The sequence below is a fragment of the Colletotrichum phormii genome, assembly GCF_030913505.1.
Source record: "Colletotrichum phormii strain CBS 102054 chromosome Unknown BDP81scaffold_3, whole genome shotgun sequence".
Taxonomy (NCBI): Eukaryota; Fungi; Ascomycota; class Sordariomycetes; order Glomerellales; family Glomerellaceae; genus Colletotrichum; species Colletotrichum phormii.
This window is the reverse complement of record NW_026851445.1, coordinates 1,586,061-1,599,917: the sequence shown is the minus strand read 5'-3', so window position 1 is coordinate 1,599,917 and position 13,857 is coordinate 1,586,061. Positions and strand designations below refer to the sequence as shown.

General features: G+C 52.6%; 3 protein-coding genes across 3 annotated transcripts; 1 reads left to right on the top strand and 2 right to left on the bottom strand.

The window, feature by feature from the left end:
- Positions 1-3,344: 3,344 nt before the first annotated feature.
- Positions 3,345-4,486, bottom strand: BDP81DRAFT_130118 (uncharacterized protein). Its single transcript, XM_060581728.1, has one exon. It carries the CDS (start codon positions 4,232-4,234, stop codon positions 3,527-3,529), a length of 708 nt encoding a protein of 235 aa, XP_060449856.1. The 5' UTR covers positions 4,235-4,486; the 3' UTR covers positions 3,345-3,526.
- A 1,436-nt stretch (positions 4,487-5,922) lies between these two features.
- On the top strand, positions 5,923-7,185 carry BDP81DRAFT_310128 (uncharacterized protein; the record flags this gene model as incomplete). Its single annotated transcript, XM_060583611.1, has 1 exon — positions 5,923-7,185. The coding sequence occupies one exon, from the start codon at positions 5,923-5,925 to the stop codon at positions 7,183-7,185; it is 1,263 nt and encodes a 420-aa protein (XP_060449855.1).
- A 455-nt stretch (positions 7,186-7,640) lies between these two features.
- Positions 7,641-11,268, bottom strand: BDP81DRAFT_367054 (sodium/hydrogen exchanger family protein). The gene is made up of 5 exons (XM_060586532.1): positions 10,688-11,268; positions 10,194-10,610; positions 10,023-10,122; positions 9,401-9,963; positions 7,641-9,329 (listed from the first exon to the last, which is right to left on the bottom strand). Exons 1-5 carry the CDS (start codon positions 10,844-10,846, stop codon positions 7,962-7,964), a joined length of 2,607 nt encoding a protein of 868 aa, XP_060449854.1. The 5' UTR covers positions 10,847-11,268; the 3' UTR covers positions 7,641-7,961.
- Positions 11,269-13,857: the final 2,589 nt, after the last annotated feature.

Sequence of the window (13,857 nt, the reverse complement as noted above, 5' to 3'; positions counted from 1 at the left end):
CCTCGGTCGTATGGTTTTATGGACTGCAATTGTCGATGGTGCCTGCTGCGCATTGAAGGCACGTCTGGCACATACGCAACTTTACAGCCTGCATCCGCACCTTTGCTCAACTTCAATCACGGTTGACGAGATACCCATGTCACGATCGAAATCTGCCAAGCCAACTAACCCGCGTCCACCACATTGTCTCGAATGTCTCGCTTTTTGGCGCTTCCATTCCTTAGCCTCATGCCGAACCAAAGTTGCCTCGCGCAAGCTCAGCTTCAACTTTCAAGCCGTCTGTTGATCCTCGATCGGCCGCAACGCTCTTCATGGTAGTCAACTGCGCAACCGGCCGCCGCCCAGCTCGGACAGCGGCGCATTTGCCCACCACCACGAGGTTTATCAAGCCTGAGCTTCTAGCACCGTCGACCTAACGATTCTAGTTCGTACGGAGTACCTTACAATTCCACGGTCACCGGTCTGCTCCATCCATCGGTCAGATACGTTCACTTGGTCTGAGCAGACAGCCAATCTGGTGTCTCCTATTCGTCTGGGCGATAGGAATCCCCCGACTCTCTCCTGTCTGAGGTCTCCCCCGAGTCCCCCAGACCCCCGAGCTTTCCACTGATTATGACTCCCGTTGACATTGCCTTCCCCCAATCCGCTTTGGCCCACCCCCACGGATTCGAGACAGGGGAACAACGGGACTAGCGCACCACCGCCATCTGACAGACTTGACGAGAACCGCCCGGCCGGCATCCCCGCAAAAACGCCAAAGACTCCAAAGTCTCAAAGAGGACATTGTGGGATTTGTGGCTCGCATTTCTTCATCGTCAGTGCAGACCATCTCGGGATGGTTGAACTTAATGCCAACCTGTCTTACTTCATCGATACTTTTTTTTCCCTATAGAAAGACTAGCAATAGGGATTCATTGGCTACCAGTTTCTCTTTGTCTTTACGTGGCTGGCTGCCAGGCAGGAGGCTTTGGAAGCCGTGGCGGTAACCTTCAACCCAGCAAAGCCAATGGCAACATGTTACAGCTCTTGCTCGACAACGACTACCTGCACTTGATCTGATCATAACTGATCATATAGATCGCGCGTCTACTACTAGACCACTTGCGCCGTGTCGTACGAGTTCCGCTATCACAGCAATGATCAAGCTCGGAGGTCTGTCGTTCGTCTGATCTGGGGATCTTGGCTGAGCACAGATGCGGTGCCGTCTCGAGCTTGTGGTCACAAGCCTCGAATGGGAAGTTCATCTCAGCTCATTCAGGTGGGAGATGGTACCTCAAAGCACAGCTCAAGGGCAGCCTACTCCGCGGTGTGCCATCGCAGCACGGCCCTTGACCACACCAAAGAGAATTATCGTCGATAATTTTTACCAGAGAAAGTGACCATGCGAGGACGTTGTCCACGCCTGCAACCTCTTTTCTCTGAGTCGGTTCGCATGTTAGTCGGGCGATACCTGCGATCCATAATTCGGCATTAGCATAAGCCAAGCAGATGGGCGGATCGAAAAATAGACGTGTTGGTGTGTCTGAACGGACACCATGGAATTAACCTGGAACACGTCGCAAGTCGCAACCGGAAAGCTGGGCAGGGCAAAGCACGATGGGGCAAATGAATGGGCAAGCCGCAAGAGGCACACGACCCATGTCCCAAACGGGCCTCGCTACTTCTCCTTATCTGCCGGGCCCATTTTTCCCATGTAACGGAAATTGCTGAAGATACGGAGGGTCGGAGACCAACGCGCCAACGCAACTTCCCGCAATGGCTGCCAGGCTTGCATATGGAGTGGGTTTCTTCTTCTCAATCTCTAATTTCTATCTGCACCTACGATACGGTTCCCGGATACATTTCAATGACCACTGTCGAGCATCTTGCTTTGGCTACATTTCGTGCTCGTGACGACACGGGCAATCGAGAATGGAAGCACGAAGTTAGTACAAATGCCATGGTATTGCAAACCACCATTTCGGATCCGGGCGTATTACAGAAATTCTCGAATTCGGACTGTACCTTGTCTCCCTGACACACATAGGTTATTCATAGGTTATTAGTAGCCTTAAACACACGTCTTCCCACCACCACCACCACCATCCACTTCGTCCGACGCCTGCAATCCACTCAATAAGCTGTGGCGACTCACTCGGTTCCATGGCTCCGGGACGGCGGCGGCAATCACGGCAGCGGGGTTCCCAAGGCAATCCCGGAACGACGGCACAGCGGTACCCGTACTACCGTACTACGGGACGAATACAAGTTACCGATCACGGGAGAGGCCGAGTTCCTCTCTGCCCCTCCAGCATCCTCGCGACTCGCCGGGCGGGCGGACCTCGTCGAGTTATCTACGGTCGATCTGGGACTGTTGGTGAATAACGGCATGCCAAGTGGCACTCAAGCCCTCACTGGGTGATGCTTTCGAAGGAAACCGTCTTGTCACCCAGGCTTGCGACTAGTGCCGCTTGTTGAGGCAACCCATCGAATCGCCCACTTGTCAGAGAGCCAAGTGCGCGTGACCCCGGCCGCTTGGTATTCCGCCGCGTCGAGCCGATGCCAGCAGACCCATGCGAGGCCTCGCCAGGAACGCCAGCAATGTGCCAATTGCTTCCTCCTGGTTGGATAATTAAAGCATCGATGTTTGCGATTGACACGAGGCAACATCACACCCACCCTTTTGTCGGACGGCATCCGACCTCCGCAGTCCCCGGTAACAGCACCAGGACCGGTGCGGGGAAACGACAGAACTCAATCTTGTCCCTGACTCCCATCGACTACGAGCGAGATCATCGTGATTCTGAGCAGATAGGGTGACCGAGGTCGCGACTCATCAGTCGTTGGCCCTCCTTTCGCATGACACGAACGGAATTTGGTCCTCTCACAGAGGAGCACTCACGGACGGTCATTAGAGGCGGTCAAGCCGGTGAGCTTCCGGGGAGTGAGCGATATTGATGCCGTGCGCTCGATGGGTCACATCCAATTCGCATCGCGACGTCACCGATCCCTCGGTACCTGGGGGGAACCCAATCCCGCATCGACACGGAGACAGCAACAAGGACAGCGAGTATATCACGCACAGCAGACTCCTTTCCCCTTTTCGTGGGCTGGATCTCACCGCTGAACAGTACAGACGCCCACTTGTGGTTTGCGAGCGTATGGGCGACGGCGAGCAAGTCATGTACTGCAGCGCTAGCGCGTGGGCAACGAAGTGAACCACTCAACCTTCAACCGCCCTGCCGTGAGTCGATGTGACGATAGCTTAATCCAACGATGTGACGACGAGAGTGCCTACGAAGTACAGCCTATCTGCCGGAGAATATTGACGCCCTGCAGCGGCTCCTCGACGATCTCTGGGGATGCCGTGTCATGAGACGGATCATCTCGTCAATCTGCAGTCTGCTTCACCCCGAGCCGTCGGCTGTGTGCGCTAATTATCTACAGAAAAGTATTTTTTTTGATAGTCAAGGTGCAAATAGAGTGTTTGAAAAGATGGCGAGGCGAGCAGTAGCACCATGACGACAATATCCGTGCAAACCCGACGTCAGCCGGCAGGGTAATTGGTGGTAACGGCCGCTGGGACTGTCCTGGCCCCGGATCCCGCCCGGAAGGTAGTTAACAGCTGGTTCAGGGGAAGGATCCGCCATACAACGCGGGTTACTACTTCCATCGGCTTGTTCAGATGTCTTTGGCAAGTTTGACTTTGACAGCAGTAGTAGAGTTGTGAACCGGCTGCTGGTAAGGTATGTGAAGGCTTTCTTGAAGTGAAGATCAAGGTATCGCAAGAGGTCGCCTTCGGCAGCGCAACGCGTGTTGAGGAGCCACTCTCGCCTGACGATGCGGGCGACGTGCGTGCATCATCGGGCAAGCAGGTGTTGGTGACACCAGTTTCAGTGCCGGAGTGGTAAGCTGGGGTTGGGCATGCCGGCCAATTGGGATTGGCGGTGTAACTGAGGGAGGAATGGCTTGGAAGATTCAAGACGTTCCGGATGATTACGGACAACGGCGAGCTGGCCAGCGGCATGGCAATGTCATACTGCGCACCTGCGGTAGAAGCAGTGGGGTCATGTCGTGAGGGTATGATGCACCTCATGCAACGTGGATTGCGAATCAGCTCCCGCGATGCAGCACTGCCGGCTGCGCTGCTGGTGATGATGGTGATGATGGTGATGATGGTGATGATGGTGATGATGGTTCTACAGACAATGCAGTGTGACAGAGAGCCCAGTCCAGTTCTGGCAGGGTAAATCATAGGGACGGATGGGATGGGAGAAGGCACTCGGTAGAATAAGGCGAGGGTAACGAAGGCCGGGGATTCGTTAGCAAGAGGTGGAGTCGGTGGGAAACGATGCGGGTTGTTGGAGTCGTAGCTGCAGGTTTACCTCATCTGACGTCACTGGGGGAAGCAGCGGGCTGGACCCTGCATATCGCCTCAAGTTGTGAAGCGAGAAGAACAAGGCGTGTCATTGGCTGCTTGGATTGAATCTCCACTACAAGTACAACGCTTCCTTGGATCTTTTGGATCTTTTGGACCTTTAGGGGACTAGCACCGCCGGCAGCGCTCTTTCCCGCCGAGGTGCGCTCTAAACTGCAGTTGCCCCCCTCCCGACCTCGCCTGGGGGTAGATGTGCCTGCCCGGTGCAGTCTGCTTCGCATTCCGGACCGGGTGAATTCTTCAACACAAGACATGGTCCCCCTTCTCTTGCTTAGCACCATTTTCCCATGCCTCACAGCCCTCAGCTACGGTACCTTACCTTACGGATATTCTGCCCGTACTAAGGTAAGGGAAGTTACTTTCATCGTATTACTCCGTACCCGTATAATACCAAGACAATGGATAATTCCCGCGACGCTGTGCCAGGCGGCGCAGGCCCGTTCAACGGTCGGCTAACAAACATAGCGATGGCACCCTGTCCTGTTCAGCCCAGGGCAGGGTTTCACTGCATCGTACCGGAGTATTCATTGTCATTTCCTGCAACAAGGGCAATGTTGGTTCGCCGTTTGGATCGTTGGTCATGAACCGCCGCCAAACCGCCATTCCCATGCTTCAAACGTTCTTTCTCCTCATGCGCTGCGCGCTCTTTTCCCCACGTTGACTTACTCGGGCAGTTCGTGCCACGTACCTTACCTTACCTCATCTCAACTGTCCACTCTTTCGAGTCCTCGCGTGCTCCTGACCTTCTCTTTTCCTAGTGGCCGGGACGGACGCTGGCAACTGGCACCTCCCAGTGAGGCGAAAGAGGCCCCCCCTCCTCCCGTATCCCGTTCCAACTTCCATTCTCTTCCTGCCTCTCCAGTGGACGATGCACGCGACTGGACCGGACCCAACTTCAGCGCCAGCAATAGCCCCCCCGCAAAACACCAGCGGTCAGCCGATCCTCTCTGGCGTGTGACGCTATCCCAATCCCCCCCCGCCCCGTCGTCCTCCAGACACAGACACGGACTCCCTCCCACCTGTCTGTCTCCCTCGAGTCTCGTCTCATCTCGGGCCTGTCTGTGGCCTGCAGCTTGCCCCCTTCGTTGTCGTTCGTTCCTTTCGTCTATCGTCTTTCATCACGCTTGCTTTGCTTGTCTTTGCTTCTAGTACTCCGTACTCCTATACTAACGTGGGTATGCTAGGTACATAGCCTACCCACCCACTTTGACACCCACATCATCCTCCCACCCCGCCCTATGCCTCGACCCATCATGGCCACCTTTGTGACTATACCATTATATACACCATCCGACCTCCCCCTTCCTCTTCCCTCCCCCTCGACACTGCTTTCACACTTACTCTTGACATATGGCTCATTGCCGGCTTTGATATCTACCCACCTCGCCACATTCTCCTAGTATACTCCGTACTAGCACACGTCTCCCGCCACACCTCTACATCCTCTCAAATCCTCGCACATCTTCTGCCCTTTCCGGCCTCCCACGCGACGATCTCGAACAATAATGGGACGCTCTCATCGTAGAGGCCCTGACTACGACCTGGACCCTTACGAGTCTTATGGTCGCCCTTACGACACTGCTGCCGACCCTTACGCCCAATATCCATCTCGTGGACGCAGTCCTGGCCCTCGCCGCCGCAACAAATCAGATCCTGCCGCCCCTCCAGCTGCCTACGACAACTATCAACGCGAGCCAGAGCCCAGGGAACAACCGCGGGAACACCGTGAGAGCCGCAAGTCCCGCAGGGACGCCGTTCCGGAATCCTACGCTCCCCAGCCAGAGCAGAGGGAAGATCGCAAGAGTCGCAAGAGCCGCTACTACGACGAAGACGCCTATCAACCCACGGCACGGGCACGGAGTCACGGCCGCTCCGCCCGGGAAGCCCCCGCCACCGCTCACCACCGTGCCGACGACGACGCCTTCGACGCATATGCACCCGCTTCTCGCCGCGGCCGGGAGCGTCAACATGCCTATCACCCGCCCCGGACAAGCGATACGAGGCGCTCCAAGTACGCTGACTTTGACGCCGAGCCTCGTTACCCTGACAGACGCTCCCGTTATGCCGACTACGACGATGTCGATCCCTATAATACCGAATCGCGCCGTTCCAAGAATGATGCACCACGCGAGAGTGACAGGCGGCGTTCGCGCTACGCTGACTACGAGGGCGTCCCCCGTGGCGGTAGCGAATCAAATCGCGGTCGGCATGTAGATTACGAGGCTGATCCCCGTTCCAATCCGAGGGGATATGCCAGCCAGAGCCAGGGTGGCCGCGGTCGCTACATGAATGACTCGCCCGAGCGGTACGGCCAACCAGGCGGCGATCAGCAGCAACGCTCTGCCAGAGGACGGTCCATGCCCAGAAAAGGTGCAGCAGGTGGTGCCTCTGGTGCAGCTCGGCCTCGAGCTAAATCAGCCGTTGGCTACGCTGCACTGGGTGAAGCCGCCCAGACAGCCTTTAGAGTTGGAAGTCAGGCAGCTCTCCAGATGAAGAGTGAGCCCGGCCCGTGGATAGGCGAGAAAGGTACGCGGGTGGCCACGGCTGCTCTGGGCGCCGCCCTCGTCGACACATTTGTCGGTCACAAGGCCACCGGTATGAAGGGCGGCATGCGCCATCAAGCTTTGCGTCAAGCATGTGAGATGGGTATTCGCAACTTTGTCGTCCAACCTACCGTGAACACGGCGACCCGACGCAGCGGCAGTTGGGGCGGCCAAGGCACTGGTGGCGGAGGAGGTCAGAGCAGCAGTGGGAGAAGACGACACTGATCCAGTTGGATTTGTGCGATGTGTTGTCCATCCTACATGAGACGCTACTACGTAGTTGGGGATACACCCCGTCTACATCTCCCCTCTACATCAATTCCTCAACATACCAAATCATCCTGTACTCTCTTTCATATGGCTAGTTTCTGGGTATTTGGGGGGCGTTATTAGATAAAGTGCCATCGAGACGGCAGGAAACTTTTTGAAATTTTAGAAGCAGCATAGCAGCGTGTTAACGGTAGACGAGTAACGAGTCACAATGAATCAAATGACAATGAACACAAAGTTACCTCTCGTAGTACATACGCTGATAACGAAGTCTTGATGGTGGCAGGTTTATTTCTTTTTGAGATATACCACGGATGCTACGAAACGCTTACCCGTTACGGATATCTATTCCTTCACCCTCGATGTATACCAGCACATACTATCCTTTCAGTTCATCCTGTGATTGGATCCTGTGATCGTGCTAAATTTCTACGTTAGGATAGAATACTTCACGTGGTAAGACTCAAAGCGATGCAAGGTGGCATGCCGCTTCGGCGCTCAAAATGATTGGAAAGAAGGCGAAACGCGAAGTGACGAGATGACGTTGCATTCAAGTATGGCGGCGGTTCTCTCGTTCACCTGGATGCAAACCCTAGGACATCGCAATACAGCAAGTGGTGAGATGTGAATAAGTTTTGTGATACTTTGCCACCACGCAGGATTATCATTCCCTAATATCAGATAGATGAGATAGATGGTATTAAATCAAGAATTAGAGTACTAAATTTCGGCTAGTTACTTGAAGCTTTGGCTTGAACAACAAGCAGATCTGCCTTTACGCCAACTGTCATCAAAACACCTGCAGCCAGACCCAGGCAGTCCTTGATATCTTCAGATACCTTGACAGACGCCTTGCCTTGACTCGCCTTCACAGCGCTCCTGCGACCAAGAACGACCAGGTTGTGCCATGTGACTTCTCGCGTATCTGTCCTGACGCCTGATTCGGCATAGCTCGAAGCGGCCTCCAAGGTATTGGCAGAAGAGGAAGTCTCAAACTTGATTCGTGAGGCCACATTGGCAGGTACGTGTGTTGACACGAAGCCAAAGTAGTCACCCTCCTGAGACTGGGAGTCGCCTTCGGCCGTCCCAGTGAAGTGCACCACAGTCGCTTGTGCGTTGTGCCTCTCGCACAGCTGAAGCACAAGCTTGAGGGCAAGCTTGTCATCATTGCCGCCAAAGTATGGCATGAAGATCTGGTGAGACTTGTTTGTGACGGGAATCGTTGGGATATCGTGATGGATGTCGCTGAACGAGTATGCTCGCGAAAGCCTTTTACGATCGCTGCTACCGTCCGAGCTAGGTTGGGTGACACTGCCCTTGGGGAAGAAAATGCCAATGTTGTGTTCCGGGGAGTCGAGGATTGACTTGGCGAAACCGGTATATGTTGATCCAAGCTTGTTGGAGCCGTCTGCCGACAGGACTTGCGTGTCGACTAGGCTACCACTTTCGCTCCAGGGGACGAGAAGAAGGTCGGAGGAGATATCCGAAGACTTGGAAAGCAGAGCCTCGGCAAAGCGAGTCTCTGGCATAATCGACACCTCCCCAGAAACGGCAACCCTGATCAATTGTCCTACAGTACGGAAAATGTTCACAACAGGGTCATTGTGACTGAAATCGTCGACCTGAGACACAGTCATGACGGAAGAATCACGATCCGTAAGATGAAGTAGGCGGAAACCGTGAGCCCGCACAGCCCTGATACCGTTGGAAGAACTCAGAGCCACGGTATCCGACTTGATACCGCCCTTCTCATCGCTTTCGACAAACTGGTCTCCTGAGCCAGACTGCTTTCCAAATAGGGAGACCAAGTTGAGTAGGGCAGGCATGTTGTCCAGTCGAAGGTACACCAACAGGCGCTGGACACGATCGTTAGTGGGCTTAGTGAATTCATGGTCGTCGGTCGATCCGCCGTGACTCGAGATGGGTTCACCAGTGTCCCAGTCAATCTCACCACGCTTCCAAGCCTCGAGCTTCTTCTGGTACCAGCGAGGGTACAGGAAGGAGGTCAGAGGAGTAGTTGCGAATGTGGTCAGGAGAGCCATGACAACGAAAATGGTGAATGTCCTGGTGCTCAAGATCCTAGCCTGGAGACCGATGTTCTGTGTTTCAATCAGCTTCCGTCTCCATTTCCATGTCGTCTTTGAGCTGTGCTCGAACAAGAGCCACTTACGAGGACGATCAACTCGACGAGACCTTTGCAACTCATCAGAGCTCCAATAGAGAAAGACTCTCTCCAGACCAATCCGTTCAACCGAGCAGCGAGACTGGCGCCAATAACCTTGGTCAGAAAGGCGGTAAACGTAACGGCGATGACGTATCCCCAGGTGATACCACTGTCAAGGAGACCCAGGTTGGTGTTCAGTCCAGAGAGCGTGAAATACAAGGGCAAGAACAGAGCACCGATCAAATCTTCCAGCTTTTCAGTGACCTTGATAGCAAAGCCGTTCTCACGGGGTAGGATAAGGCCAACCATGAAGCCTCCGAAAATCGCGTGGACACCAATGATACCAGTGAAGAAAGCCGAGGTCAGGGCGATCAAAAGGATGAGCGCAATCATACTCTGCGAAGGCCCGTTCTCGATGCTGCCAGTTCGGCGTAACAGCCAGACCAAAGCTGGCCTCACAAGGTAGAAGAGGAACAACATGTAACCGACACACGCGAGAAGAATCCAAAGGGCCGAAAGACCCGTTCCGGCGTTGGCAAGAGCAACACATAGGGCAAGGAGGATCCAACCTGTGGCGTATTAGTAAAATCCGCCCTAACGTGTTAACATGCAATGAAGCACTACTCACCAACAACGTCGTTCGCAACACCAGCTGAAAGCACAATAACACCGACAGAGGTATCAAGGAGCTTCAATTCGGTCAGGATACGACAAAGGACTGGGAAAGCCTGGAGGCAACATGTTAGTTGAATGGTGATCAAACCACGACCGAGTAGGTCATTTCTGCGGGGTATCTTACTGTAATTGCAATAGCAACACCGATGAACAGCATGTAGATTGGGAAATCAATGTGCATGACACCCTCGTCACTGGAGAATTGGTTGTAGAGACCCCATGCGAGGGCGCAACCGAACGCAAAGGGTAGAGCCAAGCCGGCGAACGCAACTGAAGTAGCAACTCGCCAATTACTGACGAGGAAGCGAACGTCTGTCTCAAGACCGATGAGGAAGAGATAGAGAACAAGGCCGAGATTGGCTACCAGCGTCAAGTTGGGGATCGACTCCGTGGGGAAGATGGCAGCGCGAAAGCCGGGAATTCGACCCAGCACCGAGGGTCCCAGAACAATGCCGCCAATAACTTCGGCTATCACTCGAGGTTGCCGGATCTTGGACAAGGGCCAATGGAGGAGGTGACAGACTGTGATGATGAGTCCAGCCTAAATTTTACGAATGGCACGAATTAGCATTTGTTGGCAAGCGCCGAAGGTGGAATTCGAAATCAAAGGTAACGGACCTGGATGATGAACATGGTGATGGGGTCCTTCGGGTTGTAATGCGATGGGTTTGCGCCCTCGATAATACCACCCTGCGAGGGAGCTCTGTTTCCGCCGGTGCTGGTGGGCGCAGCCGACGATGTGGCTGTCGCCGACAGCATTGATGTGATAGACGACATGTTGGCGGATGGGCTCGATTTCCTGTCCTTGCCGGTAAATGTGCTACTCTCCGACAGGTTACCTACGCGTATGGAAGCGCTCGACTGCGCTCCCCAAATCGAATCGACTTGACCGTTTGTGATAAGACGGGACGGCAGATGATACGGGAGGACCGCTTCTTATATGGAGGTGCCAAGAAGAGGGACACCGTCCAGGCTGCGAGTACTAGCAATGGGTGGAGGGGGGCAGGCTATTGTGGCCAAGGCAATCGCAATCAGTCCCGTGATATTGGTATGCATTGCATGTACTAATCTGACATGGTGAGCCGATTGTTTTGCCTATGTTGTTTTCTTCCTGGCCGCAGCTGCCACGGATACTAGAGGTGTTGGTAGTCGACCACTTTGGTTGGTTGCACGAGAGAGTGGCAGGTGGTGGTGTTGGGGCAAGTTAAGGGTTTTGGTCACTTGCCTTCCCGGCGGATTTAGTTCGCGACACGTGAAGATGTTTTGGAGGGGGGGGAATATGGAGGGCGGGGAGGGCGAGTGAGCAACGGTTTGTGGAGGTGTGCAGGGAGAAGTGGGAGACTAAGAGTGCCTCACTGCATGACTGCGGTAGCTAAGCAGAGTTGTGGTGGAACCTACAAGCATGGGAATTGGATTGATTGGATTACCTTAATATGAAAGGAATGCAAACAAGAACCAGATTGAAGCCAGGCCCAAGGATGTGGGCGGTCACTGTCAGTCGATGAATGATTGCGATGCTGAGGTCAAACACATGGGGTACCACTAGGCAGGGTGCATGCCTGGTTGCAACATTTCCCCCCAAAAAATACATCTTGTTCCTACTCTGTTACTTTCTTGGAAGTCGCTCATCACTCCCCACTTCGTAAGAGGGAAGGTTCGCAACAATGAAAGGATGAAAGAGGAACAACATTTGCGTGATATGCTAGCCAGGGGGCTTACGAGTCATCCATCCCACCGCCTCCCGTCCCATACCTTACCGCACTTCATCAAGATCAAGAGAAAAAGCACAGACACAGACGCCAGCACAACATCACCTCATTTATCTGGTATTTGAACGGCCATCTCTGGCAATTCAAGGATCATCTAAGCTGCGCACTTGCGACTGGCAGTTCCATGGCACCTGACTTGATGTTGCCCGGACCGTGGACAGTGCGTTGTGGATGGTGCAGGACCCAGTGGATCCGAACTCCAACCAGGGTCCAGGCCTGGCCTTATCTCTTTACTCCGTACCTCCATGGAGGCTGGTCTGCAGGCGAATACCGCTGCATGCTGGCCGCCAGTCTAGGTATGTATGCATATGGAGTACCTACCGGGTTTCGGCAGAAAGACCTGGAAATTGGCGTTCGTATTGTATTCTGCCATCCAGGAATGAGGGGAAACACCCTAGACAATGGCAGGTCGTCACGGAGTATTCGTAGGTACTCGTAAAGATAACATATCCATAGAGTTGGAGAAGGTGGAGAGACGCGGGGAACGAGAGATCATCGGCTGATTGGGCCACCAATATCCGTACCGAGCTGCATACATACCCAGCCCCCCGGGCTGGGTTGAGCCACCACCGCGTCAAGGTTTAGAGCGGGTAATAGCGGTAACCACAATTAATCCACCGACTTGGGTCCCACCTGATAGGCACCTCGACATTGTCCCGAATATCGACTACCAAGTCCACTACCAAGCAACAGCTAGCTGCCAATGGAGCTTCGGGACGAGAATCTACATCTGCAATGTTCCTGGGCTAACGTGGAACAGACTAATCTAGTAGGTCTCACCGGCTTGCTCCAGCCCCAGTCGCCCTCTCCATCTCCACGAGTTCCATATCCAATGTGCCACAATCATAGTCATGCGTACGCCATCGCCCTCGAACCAGAGCCGCAGGCAAGGGTGGTGCTTCACATTGCAGTACCTTGTGATCGGCCGGTGTGACTATGGTGGCTTGGCTGTCTTGGCTTTGACGCTCATAGGCGCACATACATAGAGACGAAAGCATCCCGCTCACCGCAGCTTTGAAAGCTTACATGTCATCACAGCAGTCATGTCAAGGCAGAGAGGAAGGATGAGACCATGCGAATGTTATCCCACGGAGTGCTATGTAACGTTAAAGGTATCTGTAATGGTTGTAGCTAAGTGCTTTGACTGGGAAAGCGATAGAAGGTAGGGCTGCTATAATACGTAGACTTAAGCTTGACGATCTCACGAGGCTATCGTGAGATCAGGGTTTTAACCTGGCCTTGGCTGAGCCGAGGATTCGCCGAGCGCTCAGCCACAGTGTGGCTAGGTCGAATGGTTGGGTGCGTGCGCGCCCCTTTACAGTATCTCTCTAATTTCTCTAATGCTAATCCTATGTGAAATGTTTTTACTGGGTACAGTGCCAGGAGATAATACGGTTTAGTAAAATAATAATCAAGATTACTACATACCCGAACTCCAGAAGCAAACCCTAGAGAAGTGAAGAGTAAAATACTTATAAATACTTTATTAGTATTTAAACGCTAATTCCTAAAATATAAAATAATACTTATAGAGAATTCATTACCCCTCGGCGGAGGTATCCGACAGGGCACTAATATATATAATATTTTATATAACGAGAAAACTAGTTTATATACCTAACTATTAATAGCTAATCGAACTTCGATTTTTATCTCTTTTTCTTTAATTTCTACCCGACCTTCCGTCGATTCTAGCCCTATATTTAATACTTAGTTTTACGTATTTTAATATACATAAGACCTCCTAATACTAACCTATATAAATAATTAAATTTAATATAATAACTTTTTTATTAAAATTTATAGATTTTTTAAATTTTTTTTTTTATAATATAAAATATCTTTATAAAGTTAACTTTATAAGAGATAATTTTAAATTTAATATGAAGTTATTAGATGTTAATATTATATTTGATATAATAATTTATAATTTGTATAATTTTATTTAACTAAATATCGAATTTTTGAAAATTATTATTTTATTTTATTAATATAACGTATATAATAAGCGAGTGGACC

Bases quoted from the DNA above. Each gene is read 5' to 3' on its own strand.
- BDP81DRAFT_367054 (XM_060586532.1), bottom strand. From the start codon at position 10,846: ATGTCGTCTATCACATCAATGCTGTCGGCGACAGCCACATCGTCGGCT. The intron at 10,123-10,193 runs GTAAGATACCCC...TGTTGCCTCCAG, and splicing joins GTGTTGCTATTGCAATTACA to GCTTTCCCAGTCCTTTGTCG. The intron at 9,330-9,400 runs GTAAGTGGCTCT...ATTGAAACACAG, and splicing joins TCGTCGAGTTGATCGTCCTC to AACATCGGTCTCCAGGCTAG.
- BDP81DRAFT_130118 (XM_060581728.1), bottom strand. From the start codon at position 4,234: ATGATTTACCCTGCCAGAACTGGACTGGGCTCTCTGTCACACTGCATT.